Source organism: Heteronotia binoei, unplaced genomic scaffold (assembly GCF_032191835.1).
Source record: "Heteronotia binoei isolate CCM8104 ecotype False Entrance Well unplaced genomic scaffold, APGP_CSIRO_Hbin_v1 ptg000810l, whole genome shotgun sequence".
NCBI classification, from domain to species: domain Eukaryota; kingdom Metazoa; phylum Chordata; class Lepidosauria; order Squamata; family Gekkonidae; genus Heteronotia; species Heteronotia binoei.
Window position 1 is genome coordinate 70,990 of NW_026800102.1, and position 27,753 is coordinate 98,742.

General features: G+C 55.3%; 1 protein-coding gene across 1 annotated transcript; it reads right to left on the minus strand.

Moving 5' to 3' along the window:
• Window positions 1-1,650: 1,650 nt before the first annotated feature.
• Window positions 1,651-27,365, minus strand: LOC132590809 (bromodomain-containing protein 2-like). The gene is made up of 12 exons (XM_060263733.1): window positions 27,193-27,365; window positions 24,130-24,430; window positions 22,883-23,020; window positions 22,277-22,418; window positions 17,680-17,897; window positions 16,378-16,752; window positions 10,618-10,746; window positions 10,268-10,519; window positions 9,262-9,464; window positions 8,725-9,026; window positions 3,799-3,921; window positions 1,651-1,806 (listed from the first exon to the last, which is right to left on the minus strand). Exons 1-12 carry the CDS (start codon window positions 27,219-27,221, stop codon window positions 1,667-1,669), a joined length of 2,352 nt encoding a protein of 783 aa, XP_060119716.1. The 5' UTR covers window positions 27,222-27,365; the 3' UTR covers window positions 1,651-1,666.
• Window positions 27,366-27,753: the final 388 nt, after the last annotated feature.

Genomic DNA, 27,753 nt, shown 5'->3' on the forward strand with positions numbered 1-27,753 from the left:
GTACTTCCTAAGAACATAAGAGAAGCCATGTTGGATAAGGCCAATGGCCCCTCCAGTCCAACACTCTGTGTCACACAAGAACATAAGAGAAGCCATATTAGATCAGGCCAGTGGCCCATCCAGTCCAACACTCTGCGTCACATAAGAACATAAGAGAAGCCCTGTTGGATCAGGCCAATGGCCCATCCAGTCCAACACTCTGAGTCACATAAGAACATAAGAGAAACCATGTTGGATCAGGCCAATGGCCCATCCAGTCCAATACTGTGTCACACAGTGGCCAAAAATTTATATACACACTGTGGCTAATAGCCAGTGATGGACCTCTGTTCCATATTTTTATCTAACCCCCTTTTGAAGCTGGCTATGCCTGTAGCCGCCACCACCTCCTGTGGCAGTGAATTCCACGTTAATCCCCCTTTGGGTGAAGGACTTCCTTTTATTCGTTCTAACCTGACTGCTCAGCAATTTCATTGAATGCCCACGAGCTCTTGTATCGTGAGAAAGGGAGAAAATATATTACTTATTCCCTTACCCCTCCACGTTTCAAAATTTCAATTATCTGAAGGGGAAAGGCAGCTTTGGGTGGGGGGAGTAGAAGAAAAAGGAACAGATCCAGGGTGCAGGAGCTTCCGTCTCTCCAAGAGGCCCTGGCAGGTTGCTTCCGACTCCTCTCGGATTGACAAGGCAGATGCCAATCTAATGCAAACCAGCTCCTGATAGGAAAAAGAGCCCCCCACACACACCGCCCCGTGCCTCTGAAAGAAGACACAGGATCGGGCAAGGGGGGCAAGACCCGCGCTGCTTTGGGCCTCCACACCAGGCCCCGCTTTGCCTCTCATCACGAAGTCTGCACCCGGGTGCATAATAGATATTTTTTTTTATTTACACATTAAAGAGCCAGAAAGTTTAACATACAGTAAGATGAAACGGAGCCCCGGGAGTTGTACAAGGGCAGGGAGGGCGGGGAGTCAAAGGAACAGTAGAAAAAGAATTGTACAGTCAACATAAAAAAAAAAACCCCAACCCCGAGGGGGAGCCTGGGTGTGCCCCGTGACCCCCCCCCCGGGGGGAGGGGGTGTGGGGCGGGTGAAGAACATGCTGTCTCCCCTTTTGCCCTGGGACGTCCATGGGAGGCATGGGCTGCACCTCCCAGGGAAAACCACAGGTGGAGAAATAAATAAAAGGGGCCTCTGGCTGCCTGCCTCCAGGAGCAGAGACGACCTCCCCCCCCTCTCCCCCAATCGTGTGGGGTTCCCAGTCCAAGGGGGTGAGGCACACACGGTCCGCCCTCCCCCCTTGGCAGGTCTCTCCCGGGGAGGGGGGGGGGGGGGGCTCACAAACCAAACTTGCCGAACGCTTCATAAAAACCACAAAGTTTGTTTTTTTTTTAATTCAACCAAACAGTAAAACACTTGCTGCCGACACCCTTGCTGGAGCAAACTGTACAGAGCCCCCCCCCCCGCCCCCCCCCATGCCACAGCACAAACACAGCCTGGGCAGCTCGTGCCCCGAAGTCCAAAGGGGTGGGGGGGAGAGGCGGCCCCCCCTCCCGTGCCGGCCAGTCGGTCCTTCCTGCCGCCCTCCAGTTCTGGTCCTGCAGAACCTCTTCGGTGCCCCGGGGGGCTCCTCTTTTCCCCCCACCCCACCCCGCTGCGGTGGCCGCCTAGCTGGAGTCCGAGTCGCTCGTGTCGGAGGACGAGGAGGAAGAGCTGGAGCTGCTGGAGTCCGAGCTGGAGCTGCTGGCGCTCAGGCGGGAGACCAACACCCCCTGCTGCTGCAGCGCCGACTCTGGCTTCTCGTTGGCTGCGGGGAAGAGGAACACCGACAGTGAGGGGGAAGGCTGCAGATTTATACCCCGCCCTTCTCTCTGGATGAGAGCCTGGGAGCCACTAACACCCTTCTCTGCCTCCCCCACAACAGACACCCTGGGTGGGGCTGAGAGGGCTCTCCCAGCTGCCCTTTCGAGGACAACCTCTGCCAGAGCTCTGGCTGGCCCAAGGCCATTCCAGCAGGTGCAAGTGGAGGAGTGGAGAATCAAACCCGGTTCTCCCAGATAAGAGAGCTATGGCTGACCCAAGGCCATTCCAGCAGCTGCAAGTGGAGGAGTGGGGAATCAAACCCGGTTCTCCCAGATAAGAGAGCTCTGGCTGCCCCAAGGCCATTCCAGCAGGTGCAAGTGGAGGAGTGGGGAATCCAACCCGGTTCTCCCAGATAAGAGAGCTCTGGCTGACCCAAGGCCATTCCAGCAGCTGCAAGTGGAGGAGTGGGGAATCCTACCCGGTTCTCCCAGATAAGAGAGCTCTGGCTGCCCCAAGGCCATTCCAGCAGATGCAAGTGGAGGAATGGGGAATCAAACCCGGTTCTCCTAGATAAGAGAGCTCTGGCTGACCCAAGGCCATTCCAGCAGCTGCAAGTGGAGGAATGGGGAATCAAACCCGGTTCTCCCAGATAAGAGAGCTCTGGCTGACCCAAGGCCATTCCAGCAGCTGCAAGTGGAGGAGTGGGGAATCCAACCTGGTTCTCCCAGATAAGAGAGCTCTGGCTGACCCAAGGCCATTCCAGCAGCTGCAAGTGGAGGAGTGGGGAATCCAACCCGGTTCTCCCAGATAAGAGAGCTCTGGCTGACCCAAGGCCATTCCAGCAGCTGCAAGTGGAGGAGTGGGGAATCCAACCCGGTTCTCCCAGATAAGAGAGCTCTGGCTGACCCAAGGCCATTCCAGCAGGTGCAAGTGGAGGAGTGGGGAATCAAACCCGGTTCTCCCACATAAGAGAGCTCTGGCTGACCCAAGGCCATTCCAGCAGCTGCAAGTGGAGGAGTGGGGAATCAAACCCGGTTCTCCCACATAAGAGAGCTCTGGCTGACCCAAGGCCATTCCAGCAGGTGCAAGTGGAGGAGTGGGGAATCCAACCCGGTTCTCCCAGATAAGAGAGCTCTGGCTGACCCAAGGCCATTCCAGCAGCTGCAAGTGGAGGAGTGGGGAATCAAACCCGGTTCTCCCACATAAGAGAGCTCTGGCTGACCCAAGGCCATTCTAGCAGGTGCAAGTGGAGGAGTGGGGAATCAAACCCGGTTCTCCCACATAAGAGAGCTCTGGCTGACCCAAGGCCATTCCAGCAGCTGCAAGTGGAGGAGTGGGGAATCAAACCTGGTTCTCCCACATAAGAGAGCTCTGGCTGACCCAAGGCCATTCCAGCAGCTGCAAGTGGAGGAGTGGGGAATCAAACCCGGTTCTCCCAGATAAGAGAGCTCTGGCTGACCCAAGGCCATTCCAGCAGCTGCAAGTGGAGGAGTGGGGAATCAAACCCGGTTCTCCCACATAAGAGAGCTCTGGCTGACCCAAGGCCATTCCAGCAGCTGCAAGTGGAGGAGTGGGGAATCAAACCCGGTTCTCCCAGATAAGAGAGCTCTGGCTGACCCAAGGCCATTCCAGCAGCTGCAAGTGGAGGAGTGGGGAATCAAACCCGATTCTCCCAGATAAGAGTCCGAACAATTCACCACTACACCAAACTGGTTCTCCTTCCCTTCTTCCCCCCCTCCCCCACAACAGGCACCCTGTGAGGTGGGTGGGGCTGAGAGGGCTCTCACAGCAGCTGCCCTTTCCAGGACATCTCCTACAAGAGCTCTGGCTGACCCAGGGCCATTCCAGCAGATGCAAGTGGGGGAACAAACCCGGCTCTTCCACAGAGGAGTCCACACACCTAAACACCACCCCAAACTGGCTCCGGGAAAAGGCTGGGGCTAGCGGCCGGGCGCTGCAGGTAGCCAAGGGGCCAGGCAGTCCCCCCCTCCCTCACCTTTCTTGGGGGGCTTCTTGGCGGAGTTCAGCTGCCCGCTGACGTCCTGCAAGCGCTTCTCCAGCTCCCGCTTCTTCTCCAGGGCCAGCTCCTCCTTCGTTTTGCCCACTGGCTTCTTCAAGGCTGCAGGGAGGGGAGGAAGAAGGAAAGGGGTCAGAGGCCACTCATACCCCCCCTCCACGCTTGACACAAACTCCAGGGATGCAAGCAAGTCGTTCTCTCCGAGACAGAAGTCTGCTCAGCGGGAAGGGGGCGGGGCCTGTCATACTCTGAATGAAGCTACTGGTCAACTCCAGAGCAGAACAGCCCAGATTCCTACCTGGAGCAAGAACCGCCTCCCAGACCTCTCTGAGGTACACAGAATCATCCAAAGATTCTGGAGAGAACAGAAGAGCAGCCATGCTGGACCAGGCCAGTGGCCCCTCCAGTCCAACACTCTGTGTCACATAAGAACATAAGAGAAGCCATGTTGGATCAGGCCAATAGCCCCTCCAGTCCAACACTCTGCGTCACATAAGAACATAAGAGAAGCCCTGTTGGATCAGGCCAGTGGCCCCTCCAGTCCAACACTCTGTGTCACATAAGGACAAAAGAGAAGCCATGTTGGATCAGGCCAGTGGCCCCTCCAGTCCAACACTCTGTGTCACATAAGAACATAAGAGAAGCCATGTTGGATCAGGCCAGTGGCCCCTCCAGTCCAACACCCTGTGTCACATAAGGACAAAAGAGAAGCCATGTTGGATCAGGCCAGTGGCCCCTCCAGTCCAACACTCTGTGTCACATAAGAACATAAGAGAAGCCATGTTGGATCAGGCCAATGGCCCCTCCAGTCCAACACCCTGTGTCACATAAGAACATAAGAGAAGCCATGTTGGATCAGGCCAGTGGCCCCTCCAGTCCAACACTCTGTGTCACATAAGGACAAAAGAGAAGCCATGTTGGATCAGGCCAATGGCCCCTCCAGTCCAACACTCTGTGTCACATAAGGACAAAAGAGAAGCCATGTTGGATCAGGCCAATGGCCCCTCCAGTCCAACACCCTGTGTCACATAAGGACAAAAGAGAAGCCATGTTGGATCAGGCCAGTGGCCCCTCCAGTCCAACACTCTGTGCCACATAAGGACATAAGAGAAGCCATGTTGGATCAGGCCAATGGCCCCTCCAGTCCAACACTCTTTGCCACATAAGAACATAAGAGAAGCCCTGTTGGATCAGGCCAGTGGCCCCTCCAGTCCAACGCTCTGTGTCACATAAGAACATAAGAGAAGCCATGTTGGATCAGGCCAGTGGCCCCTCCAGTCCAACACTCTGTGTCACATAAGGACAAAAGAGAAGCCATGTTGGATCAGGCCAATGGCCCCTCCAGTCCAACACCCTGTGTCACATAAGGACAAAAGAGAAGCCATGTTGGATCAGGCCAGTGGCCCCTCCAGTCCAACACTCTGTGTCACATAAGAACATAAGAGAAGCCATGTTGGATCAGGCCAGTGGCCCCTCCAGTCCAACACTCTGTGTCACATAAGGACAAAAGAGAAGCCATGTTGGATCAGGCCAATGGCCCCTCCAGTCCAACACCCTGTGTCACATAAGGACAAAAGAGAAGCCATGTTGGATCAGGCCAGTGGCCCCTCCAGTCCAACACTCTGTGCCACATAAGGACATAAGAGAAGCCATGTTGGATCAGGCCAATGGCCCCTCCAGTCCAACACTCTTTGCCACATAAGAACATAAGAGAAGCCCTGTTGGATCAGGCCAGTGGCCCCTCCAGTCCAACGCTCTGTGTCACATAAGAACATAAGAGAAGCCATGTTGGATCAGGCCAGTGGCCCCTCCAGTCCAACACTCTGTGTCACATAAGGACAAAAGAGAAGCCATGTTGGATCAGGCCAATGGCCCCTCGAGTCCAACACCCTGTGTCACATAAGGACAAAAGAGAAGCCATGTTGGATCAGGCCAGTGGCCCCTCCAGTCCAACACTCTGTGCCACATAAGGACATAAGAGAAGCCATGTTGGATCAGGCCAATGGCCCCTCCAGTCCAACACTCTTTGCCACATAAGAACATAAGAGAAGCCCTGTTGGATCAGGCCAGTGGCCCCTCCAGTCCAACACTCTGTGTCACATAAGAACATAAGAGAAGCCCTGTTGGATGAGGCCAATGGCCCCTCTAGTCCAACACTCTGTGTCACATAAGAACATAAGAGAAGCCCTGTTGGATCAGGCCAATGGCCCATCCAGTCCAACACTCTGTGTCACATAAGAACATAAGAGAAGCCATGTTGGACCAGGCCATTGGTCCCTCCAGTCCAACACTGTGTCACATAAGAACATAAGAGAAGCCCTGTTGGATCAGGCCAGTGGCCCCTCCAGTCCAACACTCTGTGTCACATAAGAACATAAGAGAAGCCATGTTGGACCAGGCCATTGGTCCCTCCAGTCCAACACTGTGTCACATAAGAACATAAGAGAAGCCATGTTGGACCAGGCCAGTGGCCCCTCCAGTCCAACACTCTGTGTCACATAAGAACATAAGAGAAGCCATGTTGGACCAGGCCATTGGTCCCTCCAGTCCAACACTGTGTCACATAAGAACATAAGAGAAGCCCTGTTGGATCAGGCCAGTGGCCCCTCCAGTCCAACACTCTGTGTCACATAAGAACATCAGAGAAGCCATGTTGGATCAGGCCAGTGGCCCATCCAGTCCAACACTCTGTGTCACATAAGAACATAAGAGAAGCCCTGTTGGATCAGGCCAGTGGCCCCTCCAGTCCAACACTCTGTGTCACATAAGAACATAAGAGAAGCCATGTTGGACCAGGCCATTGGTCCCTCCAGTCCAACACTGTGTCACATAAGAACATAAGAGAAGCCCTGTTGGATCAGGCCAGTGGCCCCTCCAGTCCAACACTCTGTGTCACATAAGAACATAAGAGAAGCCATGCTGGATCAGGCCAATGGACCATCCAGTCCAACACTCTGTGCCACATAAGGACATAAGAGAAGCCATGTTGGATCAGGCCAGTGGCCCCTCCAGTCCAACACTCTGTGTCACAAGAACATAAGAGAAGCCCTGTTGGATCAGGCCAGTGGCCCCTCCAGTCCAACACTCTGTGTCACATAAGAGAAGACCTGTTGGATCAGGCCAATGGCCCATCCAGTCCAACACTCTTTGCCACATAAGAGAAGCCTTGTTGGATCAGGCCAATGACCCCTCCAGTCCAACACTCTGTGTCACATAGTGGCCAAAAAACCCAGATGACATCAGGAGGTCCATCAGTGGGGCCAGGACACTAGAAGCCCTCCCACTGTGCCCCCCCCCCCCCAGCACCTAGAATTCACAGAGCATCCCTGCCCCAGACATAAGAACATAACAGAAGCCATGTTGGATCAGGCCAGTGGCCCATCCAGTCCAACACTCTGTGTCACACAGTGGCCAAAAAACCCAGATGACATCAGGAGGTCCACCAGTGCGGCCAAGACACTAAAAGCCCTCCCACTGCTGCCCCCCCAAGTACCCAGAATACAGAGCATCACTGCTCCAGACAGAGTTCCAGCCTCCCTAGGACTTAAAAATAAACTGGACAATGCAAAAAATAATCCATTGATATGTCCAGTTCTGAGTTGGGGCACAGCAGAAGAACCGAAGCATCCACACAATGAGGCCAGGGACAGATGGGGAATTTTTTAACAAGCTGGGGGTGGCAGAATGTGCTGGGGATCAGAAAACCCCCCAAATCACAAAAGCCGTATATGCGGCTTTAAGACAAGCGCGTCAAATGAGACCCTCCAAGAATAACAGACGATCTCAGCAGCTATTCCAGGAGTTTCCAGCCAATCCGCAACCAACAAGACTCCAAGCCTCAATACATGTCAGCACAGGGAAGAACAAGACTGCAGATTTATACCCTGCCCTTTTTTCTGAATCAGAGACTTAGAGCAATTTACAATCTCCTATATCTTCTCCCCCCAACAACAGACACGCTGTGAGGTGGGTGGGCTGCGAGAGCTCTCACAGCAGCTGCCCTTTCAAGGACAACTCCTGCGATATCTATGGCTGACCCAAGGCCATTCTAGCGGCTGCAAGTGGAGGAGTGGGGAATGCAACCCGGTTCTCCCAGATAAGAGAGCTCTGGCTGACCCAAGGCCATTCCAGCAGCTGCAAGTGGAGGTGTGGGGGAATCAAACCCGGTTCTCCCAGATAAGAGAGCTCTGGCTGACCCAAGGCCATTTCAGCAGGTGCAAGTGGAGGAGTGGGGAATCAAACCCGGTTCTCCCAGATAAGAGAGCTCTGGCTGACCCAAGGCCATTCCAGCAGGTGCAAGTGGAGGAGTGGGGAATCAAACCCGGTTCTCCCAGATAAGAGAGCTATGGCTGACCGAAGGCCATTCCAGCAGCTGCAAGTGGAGGAGTGGGGAATCAAACCCGGTTCTCCCAGATAAGAGCTCTGGCTGACCCAAGGCCATTCCAGCAGGTGCAAGTGGAGGAGTGGGGAATCAAACCCTGTTCTCCCAGATAAGAGAGCTATGGCTGACCCAAGGCCATTCCACCAGCTGCAAGTGGAGGAGTGGGGAATCAAACCCCGTTCTCCCAGATAAGAGTCTGCACACTTCACCACTGCACCAAACTGGGAAGGAGGGAAGGGAGAATTGGCTAGGCAAGTTAGAAAGCGGGGGATGGGGTAAAGAAAGCAACCACAAAAAATTAAAGATGTAGAACAAAACCCGGGAGCAAGGATAAGCAAGAGCAGAGGGAAAACTGGCCTTAACGGCTGGGAGAGGCTACAGCCCAGGAGAAGGTAGTCAGGAAATACTGAGCTTTGGGGGTGGGGGGGGGGGGAGAGATCACCCTGCTGCGTGAGCCCCCCCCCCCCTACAGTGCCAAATCTAAGTGCCCCGGGGAAAGCCCCCCTTCCTTCCGGGCCACTCACTCTCGCTGTAGGGCTTGCGGGGCTTCTTGCGCAGGCAGGAGAGGACGTAGCGCTCCAGCTCCCGCAGGGTGGAGGGCTTGAGGGTTTCGAAGTCGATCTCGATCTCCTCGGGGTTGGAGTCGCGCAGGGAGGGCTCCCGCGACTGGATGATGTGCACCACCCGGCCCAGTTTCTCCCCCGGCAGCTTGTTGATGTCCAGGCTCAGCTGGCGCTTCTCGTCGTAAGTCATGGGCTTGCTCTCCTCCTCCTCTTCCGAGTCGTACAGCGGGGGGAGGGGCGGGGGGAGGGCCCTCTTGGAGTTCCTGGAGGAGGGGGGGGGACAAACCACGGGGCGTTAGCCAAGCGCAACCCCCCCCCCCCGGGCCCCACGAGGCAGCCGGGACCCAAATGCAGCCATCAGCCCGTCTTGGCTTGCTTGACACAAGGGCTTCACCACGGTCGATCTGCCGGGGAAAGAGCGTCATCACGCAGCTGGGAAAGCACCTCCCCCTGCCCCCCAGCACCCTCTGCCTGCCCCCCAACCCCCCCCCCACTCACTTGCTGCTGCCGCCGCCCCCCGCCGCCGCCTTCTTCGACTTCTTGAGCTGGGCCTGGTGAGCCCGGGCTTCCTCGTCTCCCCCTTTGGCCTTGCGCTTCTCCGACTTCTTCTTTTTCTTCTTCTCTTTCTTGTCCCGCTTCCTCTTGGGCTTCGAGACTGGTCCCTGGGAGAGGGCGGCCAGCTGCTCGTGCACGGCTCGCAGCTGGAGAGGGAAGGAGAGGGAGCGGAGTGGCCGGACAGCTCCGAGCAGCTGCGGCCGGGCCACTGGAGCAGGGGTGTCCAGCATGCAGCCTGGGGGGCCAAATGAGGCCCCCGAGCAAACGGCTGTCAACTGCTTTCTTCTGCGTAACGGTTTGCTTTGCAAGGCTTGCTCAAGCGCATAGAAGCCTCAGAGCAAAACCTCTATTTTCTCCATTGGCTGAAGCTCCTCAGAGCTTGTTTTCCCAGGCTCTCTCAATCGCACAGTTACGCTACTGGGGCAAGCCTCTCTTCCCTTCTATTGGCTGAGGCTCCTCCCCCACCCTGTCCCCTGGGGAAGGAAAGAAACAGCCACAGCTTCCTTTTCCCAGTTCCCTAGATCACACAGGCGAGATAGGTCCCCTGTGTAAGCACCAGTCGTTTCCGACTCCGGGGTGACGTTGCTTTCACAACGTTTTCACGGGGTGGTTTGCCCTTGCCTTCCCCAGTCCTCTACGCTTCCCCCGCAGCAAGCTGGGTCCTCATTTTGCCGACCTCGGAAGCATGGAAGGCTGAGTCAACCTCGAGCCGGCTACCTGAAAACCCAGCTTCCGCCAGGATCGTACTCAGGTCGTGAGCAGAGCTTAGGACTGCAGTACTGCAGCTTGAACACTCTGCGCCACGGGGCTCTTATCTCTGGTACCTAATCTTAAATAAGACACGGCCCAGCCTAACGAGGTCACATTTATGTCCGACCCAGCCCTCCGAAATGAGTTCGACGCCCCTGCACTAGAGGGAGACGCTGAGCAGGGCCCGCCCCCGCCTCACCTGTTCCTGCAGCTCCGCCAGCCGGTTGGCCCGCTCTTCCTCCGAGTCGGAGCTCTCCTCGCTGTCGGAAGTGCTCTCACTGCTGCTGTCGTCGTCGTCCCCTTCTTCCTCCTCCTCCTCTTCCTCTTCGTCGCTGGAAGACTCGTCCGTGGAGGACTTCACCAGGAGCCCCGGCTGTGGGAGTGACGCGGAGGGGGGGTTGATGTCTAGGGGTTCATCAGGCATCTTGGCATAGCTGAACTCAAAGACATCCTGTGGAGAGGAAGAGCAGGGCGCCCGGGCTTGACGGACTGCGACCAGGAGGGGGCACGCAGGGGGGGCCTCGCCAGCCGCTGCGCCCGCCGGCTCACCTGCAGCTTCCGAGCCATGGCCACCACATCGTGGTCGGGAGGGTTGTACTTGTAGCAGTTGGAGAACATCAGCCGCACGTCGGACGCAAACTCCTGCGCGTCGTGGTAGTCGCGGTTCTCCATCTTGCGCTGCGGGGGCAAGAGAGGAATCTTTACAAGGCGGCCTGCTCAATTCGCACGGGAGCCTCAGAGCAGCACCTCTATTTTCTCCATCGGCTGAGGCTCCTCCCTTGGGGGAGGAAGGCAGAGCTTGTTTTGCCAGGCTCTCAATCGCATAGTTAAGCCTCTCTTCCCTTCTACTGGCTGAGGCTCCTCCCCCCACCCTGTCCCCTGGGGAAGGAAGAAAAGAGCCAGAGCTTCCTTTGCCCAGTTCCCTGGATCCCATGGGAGAAATACAAAGAAAGCACCTTTAAGATCGACGAGTGCTAACATTTTAAGCGTGTTTTGAGTTCTATGCCAAGACTGGCGGAAGAACCTAAGAGAAGCCCTGCTGGACCAGGCTAAGGAACCCACTCCACTCTCAACACTCTGTGTAGTCTGAGACGGTACGGGTCTAGATTTATGAGATTTATATTCCGCCCTCCCCGCCGAAGCAGGCTCAGGGCGGCTCGCAACCAATAAGATCACAATAAAACAATTCAACCATATCAGTTATCTATAACAATTGAACATACATATGAACCTATGAAGCTGCCTTATACTGACTTAGACCCTCAGTCCATCAAAGTCTGTATTGTCTACTCAGACTGGCAGAAGCTCTCCAGAGTCTCAAGCTGAGGTTTTTCACACCTATTGCCTGGACCCTTTTGAGTTGGAGATGCCGGGGATTGAACCTGGGACCTTCTGTTTACCAAGATGCTCTACCACTGATCCACAGCCCCACTCATGGCTCTCCAGGGTCTCCAGCTGAGGTTCTTCATGCCTGCTTGCCTGGACCCTTTTGAGTTGGAGATGCCGGGATTGAACCTGGGACCTTCTGCTTACCAAGCAGAGGCTCTACCACTGAGCAACAGCCCCAATCATGGCTCTCCAGGGTCTCAAGCTAAGGTTCTTCACGCCTACTTGCCTGGACCCTTTTGAGTTGATGCCGGGGATTGAACCTGGGACCTTCTGCTTACCAAGCAGAGGCTCTACGACTGAGCCACAGCCCCATTCATGGTTCTCCAGGGTCTCAAGCTGAGGTTCTTCATGCCTGCTTGCCTGGACCCTTTTGAGTTGGAGATGCCGGGGATTGAACCTGGGACCTTCTGCTTACCAAGCAGAGGCTCTACCCCTGAGCCACAGCCCCATTCATGGCTCTCCAGGGTCTCAAGCTGAGGTTCTTCACGCCTGCTTGCCTGGACCCTTTTAAACTGGAGATGCCGAGGATTGAACCCGGGACCTTCTGCTTACCAAGCAGAGGCTCTGCCACTGAGCCACCGTCCCTCCCCCAAATTCATCAGGTCAACAGTTCATAATTAAAGTTCAACAACGAACACTATTTGGTGTCGATATAATGCGGTGGCATTTCATTTCATTTCAAGGGTGATTAACATGTGGAATTCACTGCCACAGGAGGTGGTGGCGGCCACAAGTATAGCCACCTTCAAGAGGGGTTTAGATAAAAATATGGAGCACAGGTCCATCAGTGGCTATTAGCCACAGTGTATGTGTGTATATAAAATTTTTTTTGCCACTGTGTGACACAGAGTGTTGGACTTGATGGGCCGTTGGCCTGATCCAACATGGCTTCTCTTATGTTCTTATGTTCATTTCCAACAGCATTCAATGCTTATTGGATATCTTCCCTGCTACTGTATCGGCAATTCAGAACCAATCGTATTAGCTGGAATAGTATTGCCACCAGGCCCTAACCTCCTCCAGCAGCTGGTTCCGCCAAAAGGGGCCAGCAACTGAGAAGGCTCTCTCTCTCTGGTGGATTTCAATCTTGCCTCCCTTGGCCCGGGGACCGATAGTAGATTTTGCGTTCCAGATCGAAGTACCCCTTGGCGAACGTGCGGGGAGAACGGTCCCTAAGGTAGACAGGTTCTCAGCCACATAGGACTTTAAAGGTAATGAGCAGCACCTTGTAGCAAATCTGGTATACTGTGTCACGCAGTGGGGCAAATTCCAGGAGCCGTCAGGAGGTCCACTAGTACCAGCCACAATTCCAGAAGTCTTCTGACTCGGAGACAACTAGCGCAGAAGTTAATGGGGCTCTCCCGATGGGAGCACATTCAGCCAGTGCTGAAAGAGCTGCACCGGCTGCCTATTGTGTTCCGAGTCCATTTCGAGGGGTTGGTTTTGACCTTTAAAGCCCTTTACGGTCAGCGGCCTGCCTATCTATGGGACCGCCTTTCTCCACATGTTCCCCAGAGAGCACTGCGTCGAGGGACACAAAACCTATCACAAGATTCTGCAAGGGATGGAGGAAGTAGAGAAAGAAGTCCTTTTCTCCCTTTCTCCACAATGCAAGAATTCGCGGGCATTCAACAAAATTGCTGGGCAGTTGGGTTAGAACGGATAAAAGGAGGTACTTCTTCACCCAAAGGGTGATTAATATGTGGAATTCACTGCCACAGGAGGTGGCGGCGGCTACAAGCATAGACAGCTTCAAGAGGGGATTGGATAAAAATATGGAGCAGAGGTCCATCAGTGGCTATTAGCCAGTGTGTGTGTATGTGTGTGTTTATATACACACACATATATACTGGCCACTGTGAGACACAGAGTGTTGGACTGGATGGGCCATTGGCCTGATCCAACAGGGCTTCTCTTATGTGACACAGTGTTGGACTGGATGGGCCACTGGCCTGTTCCAACATGGCTTCTCTTATGTGACAGAGTGTTGGACTGGAGGGGCCATTGGCCTGATCCAACAGGGCTTCTATTACGTTCTTATGTGACACAGAGTGTTGGACTGGATGGGCCATCGGCCTGATCCAACAGGGCTTCTCTTACGTTCTTATGTGACACAGAGTGTTGGACTGGAGGGGCCGTTGGCCTGATCCAACATGGCTTCTCTTATGTTCTTATGTGACCCAGAATGTTGGACTGGAGGGGCCATTGGCCTGATCCAACATGGCTTCTCTTATGTGACCCAGAGTGTTGGACTGGAGGGGCCACTGGCCTGATCCAATATGGCTTCTCTTATGTTGTTATGTGACACAGAGGGTTGGACTGGATGGGCCACTGGCCTGATCCAACAGGGCTTCTCTTATGTTTTTTTGTGACCCAGAGTGCTGGACTGGATGGGCCATTGGCCTGATCCAACATGGCTTCTCTTATGTCCTCATGTCCATCCCCGGACCAAAGGAAGTCAGGCTGTGCTGCTCCACACGGGCCAGGGCCTTATTGGTGGCAGCACCAGAAATGTGGCACGCTCTCCCAGAGGCCACAAGGGCCCTGCGGGATCTTTCTCAACTCCGCAGGGCCTGCAAAACTGATTTGTTCCAACAGGCCTTCAACACCTAAACCAGGAGAGAACTGCTCCCGTGCACCACAGAGGAGATGCAAACACGATAGGATCACTAATAGCAAAAGAAGAAGAACCCACCATATCAAAGCTGTACAGCGCCACAAAACGTTCTAAACTGCATTTTACTGGTTTTAAATTGCATTATAGAACTGATCGTTAGCCGCCCCAAGTCTGATTGCAGAGAGGGCGGGATAGAAATCGAACATAATAAATAAATAAGCCCTCCCACTCTCCAGTCCCCCCACAAAACACCAAGAACGCAGAATATCACTGTCCCAGTCGCAAGAACATAAGCCATACTGGATCAGACCGGTGGCCCGTCCAGTTCAGCAGACACAGTGATCAAAACCCAGGTGCCATCCGGAGGGTCCATCAGTGGGAGCCAGAACGCCAATGGGGTATCACTGGACCTTTCTCCCCACCCCCAAATACCAATAAGGTTTCAATGCCGCAATAACATAACAGCCAAAGCTTGTAAAATCCAGTATCAAATATCCATATCCCCCAAAATGAGAAGCAACATCAAACTACAGAATTTGCTTCTGTGTGTTTCCACGAGCACATCACACGCGTATTTCAAACAGGGGCTGAAATCATACTAACCCTGTCAAAATTTCTTCTTCTCGCTCAGCACTTCCGCACAGCTTTTCCCTTTCACAATCCAATCTATACTATATACCGCATCTATAACACACGATGAATTCATCCAGACCACTAATTTCTGGTTCACAAGTTCACAAAACTAACTAATCCCTTATGTCCTTATAGCCAGCTTCAAGAAGGGATTGGATCAACGTCTGGAGCAGAGGTCCGTCCATCAGTGGCTATTAGCCGCAGTGTATCGATGGAACTCTCTGTCTGGGGCAGTGATGCTCTGGATTCTTGGTGCTGGGGGGCAGCAGTGGGAGGGCTTCTGGTGTCCTGGCCCCACTGATGGACCTCCTGATGACACCTGGTTTTTGGGCCACTGTGTGACACAGTGTTGGCCTGGATGGGCCACTGGCCTGATCCAACAAGGCTTCTCTTATGCTCTTATGTGACACAGAGTGTTGGACTGGATGGGCCACTGGCCTGATCCAACAAGGCTTCTCTTATGCTCTTATGTGACACAGTGTTGGCCTGGATGGGCCACTGGCCTGATCCAACAAGGCTTCTCTTATGCTCTTATGTGACACAGAGTGTTGGACTGGATGGGCCACTGGCCTGATCCAACAAGGCTTCTCTTACGTTCTTATGTGACACAGAGTGTTGGACTGGATGGGCCACTGGCCTGATCCAACAGGGCTTCTTTTATGCTCTTATGTGACACAGAGTGTTGGACTGGAGGGGCCACTGGCCTGATCCAACAGGGCTTCTTTTATGCTCTTATGTGACACAGAGTGTTGGACTGGAGGGGCCACTGGCCTGATCCAACAGGGCTTCTTTTATGCTCTTATGTGACACAGAGTGTTGGACTGGAGGGGCCACTGGCCTGATCCAACAAGGCTTCTTTTATGCTCTTATGTGACACAGAGTGTTGGACTGGATGGGCCACTGGCCTGATCCAGCAGGGCTCCTCTTATGTTCTTATGTGACACAGAGTGTTGGACTGGATGGGCCATTGGCCTGATCCAACAGGGCTTCTCTTATGTTCTTACGTGACTCAGGGTGTTGGACTGGAGGGGTATTGGCCTGATCCAACATGGCTTCTCTTCTGTTCTTATGTGACACAGAGTGTTGGACTGGATGGGCCATTGGCCTGATCCAACATGGCTTCTCTTATATTCTTTTGTCTGGGGCAGTGATGCTCTGTGTATTCTTGGTGCTGGAGGGGGGGCACAGTGGGAGGGGTCCATCAGAGGTCCATTAGTGGTTATTAGCCACAGGGGATAGATGGAACTCTCTGTCTGGGGCAGAGATGCTCTGTATTCTGGGTGCTTGGGGGGGGGGGGGGAGTGGGATGGCTTCTAGCGTCTTGGCCCCACCGGTGGACCCCCTGATGGCACCTGGGGGTTTTTGACCACTGTGTGACACAGAGTGTTGGACTGGATGGGCCATTGGCCTGATCCAACAGGGCTTCTCTTATGTTCTTATGTGACTCAGAGTGTTGGACTGGATGGGCCACTGGCCTGATGCAACAGGGCTTCTCTTATGTTCTTATGTGACACAGAGTGTTGGCCTGGAGGGGCCACTGGCCTGATCCAACATGGCTTCTCTTCTGTTCTTCAAGCCTGCCTGCACTTGGGCTACTGACACAACTGTAAGCAAGTCCCCCTCTCCCCAGAAGGTGCCCTGTTGCCTCCCCCTTCCCAGCCTCCCCCTACCTTGATGGTGCTGAGATCCATGGGGTGCTTGATGATCTCGTGGTAGTCGTGGAGGCCCAGGGCCGAGGCGTCCACCGGCTTGTAGAAGGGCCAGGCGTAGGCCGCGTGCTTCTTGGACACCAGCTCCTTGAGGATGCCGTTGCAGTACTTGAGCTGCTCCGAGAGCTTGCCGCGCTTGGAGGTCTGGTGCTGCTGGGAGTCCGGGAGGTCCTTGCGGGGGGGCTTGATGGGGCGCCCGCTCTCGCGCCGGGCGGGGATCTTGGCCGCCTTCACCTCCAGCACCGTGGCCGAAGGGGAGGACTCCCCACCGCTGGTGGCGATGATGGCCGTGGGGGTCGGGGTGGTGGTGTCCGCTTTCCGCTTCACGCCCTTCTTCTGCGAAAGCAAAACCCAAACGGGCTTCCAGGAGAGGAGAAAGAGAGCTCCCTCCCACGGGTGACGGGCATTTCTGTGGACCCGTAAGAAAGGGCCACGAGAACCACGCCCTGATGCAACCCTTCCCACCCCTGCTTCTCACAATCTGCCTCAGTTCGCAGTATCGGCACTGCTGTCAGACGGCTACGTCTAAAGGTGTAGTCCCCTGTGCAAACACCCTTTTGGACTCTGGGGTGGCGTTGCTTTCACGGTAGACTTTTTACGAGGTGGTTTGCCACTGCCTTCCCCAGTCCTCTACGCTTTCCCCCCAGCAAGCTAGGTACTCCTTTGACCGACTTCGGAAGGATGGAAGGCTGAATCAACCTAGAGCCAGCTACCTGCACCAGCTTCCGCCGGGGATCGAACTCAGGTCGTGAGCAGAGGGCTGCGACTGCAGTACTGCAGCTTTACCACTCTGCGCCACGGGGCTCTTACTAAAGGTAGTCCCCTGTACAAGCACAGTCGTTTTCCACTCTGGGGTGACGTTGCTTTCACAACGTTTTCACGGCAGACTTTTGACGGGGTGGTTTGACATTGCCTTCCCCAGTCCTCTACGCTTTCCCCCCAGCAAGCTGGGTCCTCATTTTATCGACCTCAGAAGGATGGAAGGCTGAGTCAACCTCGAGCCGGCTACATGAAAACCCAGCTTCCGCCGGGATCAAACTCAGGTTGTGAGCAGAGGGCTCCGACAGCAGTACTGCAGCTTTACCACTCTGCGCCACGGGGCTCTTATATATCTATATCTAGCCTCCACTTAAAATGCCTCCAGCAAAAGAGAGCCCACCGCCTCTCGAGGAAGCCTGTTCCACTGAGGAACCGTTCTGTCGGAAAGTCGTTTCTAACGTTTAGCCCCCAGCTCTTCTGCAAACTCTGCCGTCGCTTGCTCACCTTGGCCGCGGGCGGGGCAGGGGCGGGCACCGCGAGGACGGGCTGAGAGGCGGCCGTGGCGTGGAGGGGCTTCAGGAGCGGCGTAGAGATGACGGAGGGGTGGGGGATGCTGACAATGGTGGTGGGGATGTCCGTGCTGGTGGGGAAGAGCTGCGTGTGGGAGACGGAAGAGACGGCGGGGACTTGGTGGGCGGTGGCACTGGCTGCCGCCTGGAGCGCTAGGGAGGCAAAAGGAGCGTTCGTTAGGACCCCAGGGCCAAGCTGTCTGCGGCTGTCGCCTGTACCCTCCCCATCGCACACGCCAAGCAAGGTGTGCCCCAAACCCTCCTCTTTCACAAGAGAAACCAGCCACCTTTCGCACGTCATGCCAACAAGTCAACATTCACTCCACCCTTCAGGAGCCCTATCGTGCATTTTGTTCTTTGCTCCCTAAAATAGCGCCCCCCTCCCCCCGTGCAACCCCAGAAGTGTGGCTGGATGTCTAAGAGCAGCTGCCGACCCTGGCCCCACTGATGAACCTCCTGATCGCACCTGGGGGTTTTTGGCCACTGTGTGACACAGAGTGTTGGATTGAAGGGGCCACTGGCCTGCTCCAACCTGGCTTCTCTTATGTTCCTTTGTCTGGGGCAGTGATGCTCTGTATTCTTGGTGCTTTGGAGGGGCACAGTGGAAGGGCTTCTGGTGTCCTGCCCCTCTAGTAGACCTCCTGATGGCACCTGGGTTTTTTGGCCACTGTTTGACAGTGTTGGACTGGATGGACCACTGGTCTGATGCAACATGGCTTCTCTTGTGTTATATCTGGGCAGTGATGCTCTGTGTTCTTGGAGCTTGGGGGAGGGGCAGTGGGAGGGCTTCTACTGTCCTGGCCCCCGTGATGGACCTCCTGATGGCACCTGGGTTTTTTGGCTACTATGTGACACAGTGTTGAACTGGATGGGCCATTGGCCTGATCCAACATGGCTTCTCTTATGTTCTTTTGTCTGGGGCAGTGATGCTCTGTATTCTGGGGGGGGGGGGGCACAGTGGGAGGACTTCTAGTGTCCTGGCCCCAGTGATGGACCTCCTGATGACACCTGGGTTTCTTGGCCACTGTGTGATACAGTGTTGGACTAGATGGGCCACTGGCCTGATCCAACATGGCTTCTCTTATGTTCTTATGGAGCAGAGGTCCATCAGTGGCTATTAATCACAATGTGTAGACGGAACTGTCTGAGGCAAGTGTTGCTCTGTATTCTTGGTGCTTGGGGGGGCACAGTGGGAGGGCTTCTAGTGTCCTGGCCCCAGTGATGGACCTCCTGATGGCACTTGGTTTTTTTGGCCACTGTGACAGTGTTGGACTGGAGGGGCCATTGGCCTGATCCAACAGGGCTCCTCTTATGTTGTTATGTGACACAGAGTGTTGGACTGGATGGGCCATTGGCCTGATCCAACATGGCTCCTCTTATGTGACACAGAGTGTTGGACTGGATGGGCCATTGGCCTGATCCAACAGGGCTTCTCTTATGTTCTTACGTGACTCAGAGTGTTGGACTGGAGGGGCCATTGGCCTGATCCAACATGGCTTCTCTTATGTTCTTATGTGACAGAGTGTTGGACTGGAGGGGCCATTGGCCTGATCCAACACGGCTCCTCTTATGTTCTTATGTGACACAGAATGTTGGACTGGATGGGCCATTGGCCTGCTCCAACAGGGCTTCTCTTATGTTCTTACGTGACTCAGAGTGTTGGACTGGAGGGGCTATTGGCCTGATCCAACATGGCTTCTCTTATGTGACAGAGTGTTGGACTGGATGGGCCATTGGCCTGCTCCAACAGAGCTTCTCTTATGTTCTTATGTGACAGAGTGTTGGACTGGATGGGCCATTGGCCTGATCCAACATGGCTCCTCTTATGTTCTTATGTGACACAGAATGTTGGACTGGATGGGCCATTGGCCTGATCCAACAGGGCTTCTCTTATGTTCTTACGTGACTCAGAGTGTTGGACTGGAGGGGCCATTGGCCTGATCCAACATGGCTCCTCTTATGTTCTTATGTGACAGAGTGTTGGACTGGAGAGGCCACTGGCCTGATCCAACATGGCTCCTCTTATGTTCTTATGTGACAGAGTGTTGGACTGGAGAGGCCATTGGCCTGATCCAACAGGCCTTCTCTTATGTTCTTATGTGACACATAGTGTTGGACTGGAGGGGCCACTGGCTTGATCCAACAGGGCTTCTCTTATGTTCTTATGTGACACAGAGTGTTGGACTGGAGGGGCCATTGGCCTGATCCAACAGGGCTTCTCTTATGTTCTTACGTGACTCAGAGTGTTGGACTGGAGGGGGCATTGGCCTGATCCAACAGGGCTTCTCTTATGTTCTTATGTGACACAGAGTGTTGGACTGGAGGGGCCACTGGCCTGATCCAACATGGCTTCTCTTATGTTCTTATGTGACCCAGAGTATTGGACTGGAGGGGCCACTGGCCTGATCCAACAGAGCTTCTCTAATGTTCTTATGAGACACAGAGTGTTGGACTGGAGGGGCCATTGGCCTGATCCAACAGGGCTTCTCTTATGTGACACAGAGTGTTGGACTGGATGGCCCATTGGCCTGATCCAACATGGCTTCTCTTATGTTGTTATGTGACTCAGAGTGTTGGACTGGATGGGCCATTGGCCTGATCCAACAGGGCTTCTCTTATGCTCTTATGTGACACAGAGTGTTGGACTGGATGGGCCATTGGCCTGATCCAACATGGCTCCTCTTATGTTCTTATGTGACACAGAATGTTGGACTGGATGGGCCATTGGCCTGATCCAACAGGGCTTCTCTTATGTTCTTACGTGACTCAGAGTGTTGGACTGGAGGGGCCATTGGCCTGATCCAACATGGCTCCTCTTATGTTCTTATGTGACAGAGTGTTGGACTGGAGAGGCCACTGGCCTGATCCAACATGGCTCCTCTTATGTTCTTATGTGACAGAGTGTTGGACTGGAGAGGCCATTGGCCTGATCCAACAGGCCTTCTCTTATGTTCTTATGTGACACATAGTGTTGGACTGGAGGGGCCACTGGCTTGATCCAACAGGGCTTCTCTTATGTTCTTATGTGACACAGAGTGTTGGACTGGAGGGGCCATTGGCCTGATCCAACAGGGCTTCTCTTATGTTCTTACGTGACTCAGAGTGTTGGACTGGAGGGGGCATTGGCCTGATCCAACAGGGCTTCTCTTATGTTCTTATGTGACACAGAGTGTTGGACTGGAGGGGCCACTGGCCTGATCCAACATGGCTTCTCTTATGTTCTTATGTGACCCAGAGTATTGGACTGGAGGGGCCACTGGCCTGATCCAACAGAGCTTCTCTAATGTTCTTATGAGACACAGAGTGTTGGACTGGAGGGGCCATTGGCCTGATCCAACAGGGCTTCTCTTATGTGACACAGAGTGTTGGACTGGATGGCCCATTGGCCTGATCCAACATGGCTTCTCTTATGTTGTTATGTGACTCAGAGTGTTGGACTGGATGGGCCATTGGCCTGATCCAACAGGGCTTCTCTTATGCTCTTATGTGACACAGAGTGTTGGACTGGATGGGCCATTGGCCTGATCCAACAGGGCTTCTCTTATGTTCTTATGTGACATAGAGTGTTGGACTGGATGGGCCATTGGCCTGATCCAACAGGGCTTCTCTTATGTTCTTATGTGACACAGAGTGTTGGACTGGATGGGCCATTGGCCTGATCCAACAGGGCTTCTCTTATGTTCTTATGTGACACAGAGTGTTGGACTGGATGGGCCATTGGCCTGATCCAACAGGGCTTCTCTTATGTTCTTATGTGACACAGAGTGTTGGACTGGATGGCCCATTGGCCTGATCCAACATGGCTTCTCTTATGTTCTTATGTGACACAGAGTGTTGGACTGGATAGGCCATGGCCTGATCCAACAGGGCTTCTCTTATGTTCTTATGTGACACAGAGTGTTGGACTGGATGGGCCACTGGCCTGATCCAACAGGGCTTCTCTTATGCTCTTATGTGACACAGAGTGTTGGACTGGATGGCCCATTGGCCTGAACCAACAGGGCTTCTCTTATGTTCTTATGTGACACAGAGTGTTGGACTGGATAGGCCATGGCCTGATCCAACATGGCTTCTCTTATGTTCTTATGTGACACAGAGTGTTGGACTGGAGGGGCCATTGGCCTGATCCAACAGGGCTTCTCTTATGTTCTTATGTGACACAGAGTGTTGGACAGGATGGGCCATTGGCCTGATCCAACAGGGCTTCTCTTATGTTCTTATGTGACTCAGAGTGTTGGACTGGAGGGGCCACTGGCCTGATCCAACAGGGCTTCTCTTATGTGACACAGAGTGTTGGGCTGGAGGGGCCACTGGCCTGATCCAACAGGGCTTCTCTTATGTTCTTATGTGACACAGAGTGTTGGACTGGATGGGCCATTGGCCTGATCCAACAGGGCTTCTCTTATGCCCTCAGTGACCCAGCCCTCTCCTGCCACCCGCTCCCACTGAGCTGAAAGGGGACAAGAGACCCAGGCTGGCCAAGCGGAGAGCTAGGAGGAGCACGGGGGTGGAGAGGGTTCTGCCGCAGTTACCTGCAGCCCGGGAGGCCCCTTTCTTGTGGCTGTTCTTGGCCACCGTGATGACAATCTCCTGTTCCTCCTGAGGCATCTGGGCCACTTTCTGCAGGAAGATCTTCTCCAGAGTTTGGGCCATCAGGACGATGTCATCCGTGGGCTGGGAGGGCAAAAAGAAAGACGCCGTCAACCAAGCAGAAAACGAAGCTCCTCACACCGCAGTCTGGCGCCCACCGCCGACACGTCTGCTCCTAACCCACCGCAAGCAGCCTGGCAGGGTCTGATCTCAGAACCTCTAAGCCAGGGGTGGCCAACCTTGCTTAACGTAAGAGCCGCACACAATAAATGTCAGATGTCTGAGAGCCGCAAGGCATGACCGTCAGATGCTTGAGAGCCTCCAGACAGGGAGGGAGGTGGAAAGAAAGCAGCTTTAAATGCATTCTCCAAGCTGCCAGCTAGCTTGGCTGGGAGACGTGATTTAAAGAGACGAACGCCTCCTCTAAGCCAACCTGCGGCCCGTCTCTTCTCTCCCCACCCCCAACCAACCTTCTACCCCCACCTGCTTCTCCCGACAGACTCCCCCCCCCCCCCGATCTGGCCAGCAGGCCTCTGCTCCAGCCGCACCTTGTTGTAGATGTAGCAGTTGGTGAACATGGTGTTGAAGTCCTGCATGGACTCCGCCGAGCTCCAGTAGTAGTTGTTCTCCAGCCTCCTCTTGATGGTCCCCATGTCCATCGGCTGCTTGATGATCTTGTGGTAGTCCTAGAAAGAAGAGTCACACGGAGGGGGTCAGCCGGCCAGGCTCCGGCCTGCTCCACCCCGCCCCTCCCGCCTGCCAAGTCACCCCGTGGTTCCAGCGCCCCGACCCACCCCCAAACAGAGTCCTGCTCAACACCCCCCCAAGGTGAGATACTGCCCAGGACTCCTGCCCCAACACATCTGGGAGGCCCAAGGCTCCAGGGGAAGGCAAGGAACAGAGACGTCCCCCTTGTTTTAGCAGACAGCCTGGCTTTCCTGCCCCCTTCCATTCCTTGGGGCTGCTTAGACCCTGCATCTGGAAGGGAACTCAGCAGGGCACGGCCGGGCGAGGCCGGAAGGCAGAGGTGCCCCATGAGAACTTGGCAAGCGGAAGCCTACGTGGATTTTTTATTTTTTTTACCTCTGGGCTTTAACTCCTTAGGTGCCACAGGCGCTGGCCTTTAATTTGGGGCTCACTTGATGTCTTCTACAAAGTCATGGATGGGAATCTGCAAAACGCATTCAGGGCACAAGAGATTAGGTCGGAGGGGTGGCGTGATAAGCGCAAAAGCGGCTGCATCATCTCATCCATACCTTTGTAGGGGGCATCGGGAGGGGGAAGGGGGGGGACAGCTGTTTCGGGGGGGGGCCGAGCCCAGGAAAGATCCGAGAGCTTCACGCTGGGCTTGAGGAACCCGGGACAGATGACCCTTCGCTAATGCGGGCTAAGCGAAAAAGAAGCCAAGGCGCCCTTCGGAAAACAACTCCAATCCAGCAGCTCCCGCCCAACGGAGGAACCCACAGAGTCGTGTTATGCTCAGAACTAGGGGCAGGCGCATGTCTCGAGCTCCCACTCTAAGCAGCGGGGGGGAGAAGCTTCGTGTAGTTGAGCAACCTCATCTCCTACCACCATCCTCCGTCCTGAAGAAAAGCTCTGCCTTGCTCAACTAGGGGGGGCCTTTAACTTGGAACGCCCGCCCCCAATACCCTTTGTGTTCCCGCAGCTACGGGAGCCCGCCTTCAGCACCCCCAGGCACGGGATGGGCAGGAAGCGATCCAGTCGCCGCAGCAACGAGGGCGCGCTACCCACAGCCTCCTCCCTCCCCGGCAGGCGAGGAGGAAGAGCGCATTACCGGCAGGCCCAGCTTGACGGCATCTACCGGCTGGCGGAAGGGCCAGGCGAACTGGTGTTTCCAAAGGGCCTTCATCACCACCTTGTGGAGGTACTGCAGCTGGTTGGTGACCCGGCCCGGCTTCTTGCAGTTGGAGACCTCCGGAGGGGGCGGGTTGGAGGAGGCCAGCTGGAGGGCCGGGACGGAAGCCATGGTGGGGCTCTCGAAGCCTTCGTACAGCAGCGAGGGCTTGCGGATGCGCTTCCCCGGCGCGGTCTCCACCGCCAGCCCCACGAGGCCCGCATTGCCCTCCCCGAGGATCCTGCAGAACAGGGGGGGGGGGGCAGAGAACTGCCAATCAGCAGCAGCCGGCAGCCACCCGACCAGCAAATCCCCCAGCCTAGCCCCTCCCCGTATATACACGGAGCAGCTCAGTCTCTGACCCTGTGCTGCAGGCACCAGGTCAAGACAGTGCCAGGGAACCAGGGAAAGCAAAGCAAGCACAGACGGATGTGAAAACAATCCACAGCCTGCCCCCATCGCTCATCCGCCTCAGCGGCTACAACACGGCATGGTGGTCTGTAAGGCAGCAATCAACCAGCAGACTCTCGCCAGCCGGCAGCAGCTGTCTCCCAGAACGCCAGCTGCCTCTCCAAAGGTCTCTGAAACAAACCAGGAGAGCCCTCCCTCCCATCAAGCGCTGGCAAGACAAGAATCCCCACCTTGGGTGTTGCTGCAGATTTATGCACCCGCATATAACACACCCTGCCATCCGGGGACAGTTTGCTTGGGGAGGAAAGGCACTGGCAGTATTGGGGGCGGGAAAAATCTGATGCATTGGCTTTGGTCTGCAGAGCACCATCCGGAGGGGAGGCCCTTGCAAGTCGGAGGGGAGGGGGGCAGAGAACCCGGGGAATGGCGTCACCACACCAAGCGTCTTACTTTAAGAGCCTCTTGGTGATTCTCGGCAGGGACGCTCGCCCCTGTCCAGAAAGACTCTTGCTTTGCTGACCACTAGAGTAACCCCGTTTACAGGGCTTATTTACACAACACAACCCCTTTCGTTGCCCTGTTTTAGGAAACAGCAACCCGAAAGGGTTTTAAGGACCTGGTCTTGTGACAGCAGTGACTAGAATCGTTGAGTTGGAAAGGACCTCCAGGGTCATCTAGTCCAACCCTTGATACAGCACAGGAAACTCACATATCCCCCCCCCCCCCGTCCATTCCCTGCTCCATTACCCAGAAGATGGGCAAAACCCCCTCCAACGTCCCTGGCCAAACTGGCCTGGAGAAAAATTGCTGCCAGACCCCAAAATAGTCATCAAAACAGAGAATCCTAGAATTGGAAGGGACCTCCAGAGTTATCTAGTCCAACCCGCTGCATAATGCAGGAAACTCACAAACACCTCCCCCTAAATTCACAGGACCTTCCTTGCTGTCAGAGGGCCATCTAGCCTCTGTTTCAAAACCTCCAAGGAAGGAGAACCCACCACCTCCTGAGGAGGAAGCCTGTTCCACTCTAATGGTCAGGAATCCTAGCGTTGGAAGGGAGCTCCAGGGTCATCTAGTCCAACCCTCTGCACAATGCAGGAAACTCACAAACACTTCCCCCTAAATTCACAGGATCTTCATTGCTATCAAATGGCCATCTAGCCTCTATCGAAAAACCTCCAAGGAAGGAGAAGCCCACCACCTCCTGAGGAAGCCTGTTCCACTGAGGAACCGCTCTAACAGTCAGGAATCCTAGAGTTGGAAGGGACCTCCAGGGTCATCTAGCCCAACTCGTGCACAATGCAGGAAACTCACAAACACCTCCCCCTAAATTCACAGGATCTTCATTGCTATCAGATGGCCATCTAGCCTCTGTTTAAAACCTCCGAGGAAGGAGGGACGGTGGCTCAGTGGTAGAGCATCTGCTTGGGAAGCAGGTCCCAGGTTCAATCCCTGGCATCTCCACAAAAGGGTCCAGGCAAATAGGTGTGAAAAACCTCAGCTTGAGACCCTGGAGAGCAGCTGCCAGTCTGAGAAGACAATACTGACTTTGATGGACCAAGGGTCTGATTCAGTATAAGGCAGCTTCATATGTTCACATGTTCAATCGCAGCTGGCCCCAATTCCAGCTCAACCTGACAGTAAGACCTTCTCATAATATTGTTGATTTCACTATTTGTACAAATAGGGAGTTGCCCCAAAAGACCAAAACAATCACTTTTAACTTTATGTTCAAGGAGAGCCCCCCCCCAGCTCCTGAGGAAGCCTGTTTCACTGAGGAACCGCTCTAATGGTCAGGAATCATCTGAATCAACGGTCAGATGAAAAACACGTAAGCTGAAAGTTGAAAAATAAGCCAGGGTGTTGTATTTTTTGGGGGGGAGGGGGTGGTTCATAAGTTGGGCAAGACCTGCTCCAGGGAATGCATGGCTGAGCAGGGCCCCCCCCCCCCCGATCCAGCCCACCAGGAAAAAAGCACAGCCCTGTCCCCCTAACCAGATTTCAACAGGCAGACACCCCTGCACTGCTCACAACACCGCCCCAGTTGTGTATCCAGCGTAAGAGTGGCACCCCTCTCCCTCCACCGGTGCCAACAGAGAGACAGCTCCAGCCAGGACCTGCCCGAGACCTCTCCAAAGGCCCACAAAAGATGAAAAACAGCAGTGGGAGATGCAGCCCCCTCCAACCACAGAGCTGCCAGATCCAGCTTGGGAAACTCCTGGAGATTCGGGAACAAAGACTGGGGAGAAGCGGCACCCGGCCGACGCCACACAGAGACCACCCTCCAAGGCATCTATATTCTCCAAGGGGATCGACCTCTGTAAGTTTGGGGGGGATGCCTTGCAATTCCTGGGGGAACCCCCAGGTCCCACCTGGAGGTTGGCACCCCAAGCCAGAGGATGTGCAAGAATCGCTAAGCCACGGCAAGAATACAAGCATCCGTTCCTGGAAGGCGCACGCGGGTGACACAAAACACCCCCAAAAAGCAAGGGACGCCCCCCCCCGCCCCGCAGCAGCCCGCGCCCTCCCGCTGCCGCCTCTTCCTGCCCCCTCCCCCGCCCTTCTCCGGGCGGCGCGCGCCGGATTACGTACTTGCCGTTGGGGTTCACGTTCTGCAACATGCCTCCTGCTCCTGCAGCTCCCGGGGGCCCGGCTCTCTCCCGGGTCGGTCCCGCTCCTGCCGCCGGCGCCTCCGTGGCCTCGGGGAACCCCCCCACTTTGCTCGGGTGGCTGGGCTCCGCGGGACTTGAACTCAGGGGCGCATCGCCCGCGGGGGAGGGGGGCTGCTTTATTGGGAGGAGGGGGCTACTGCATGGCTGCCGGGGGCGGGCGGACGAGCGCCGCCTCTCCCACCCCCCCTCCGCTCAGCCACAGAAGGGGACGGGAGAAAATGGCGGCCTGGGCGAGGAAGCAAGAGCCGGGCGCGACGAGAGAAGGAAGGAAGAGGGGGGCCCCGCTTTCGAGGCGCCGGTGCGGCCGGGCCCCGGCGGGTTGGCCGGCAATATCGGGCTCCGCGGGCTCGTCGAAGCCTGCCGCGTCGGGAGGTGCCGGTCCCCGGGCGGATCGTGACGGTCCGGGCGGCGGATGGCACTGGATTGTACTGGGGTGGTTACTGGGCGCGCTCCGCCGCGGCTCTCGCAGTGGGCTGGGCAG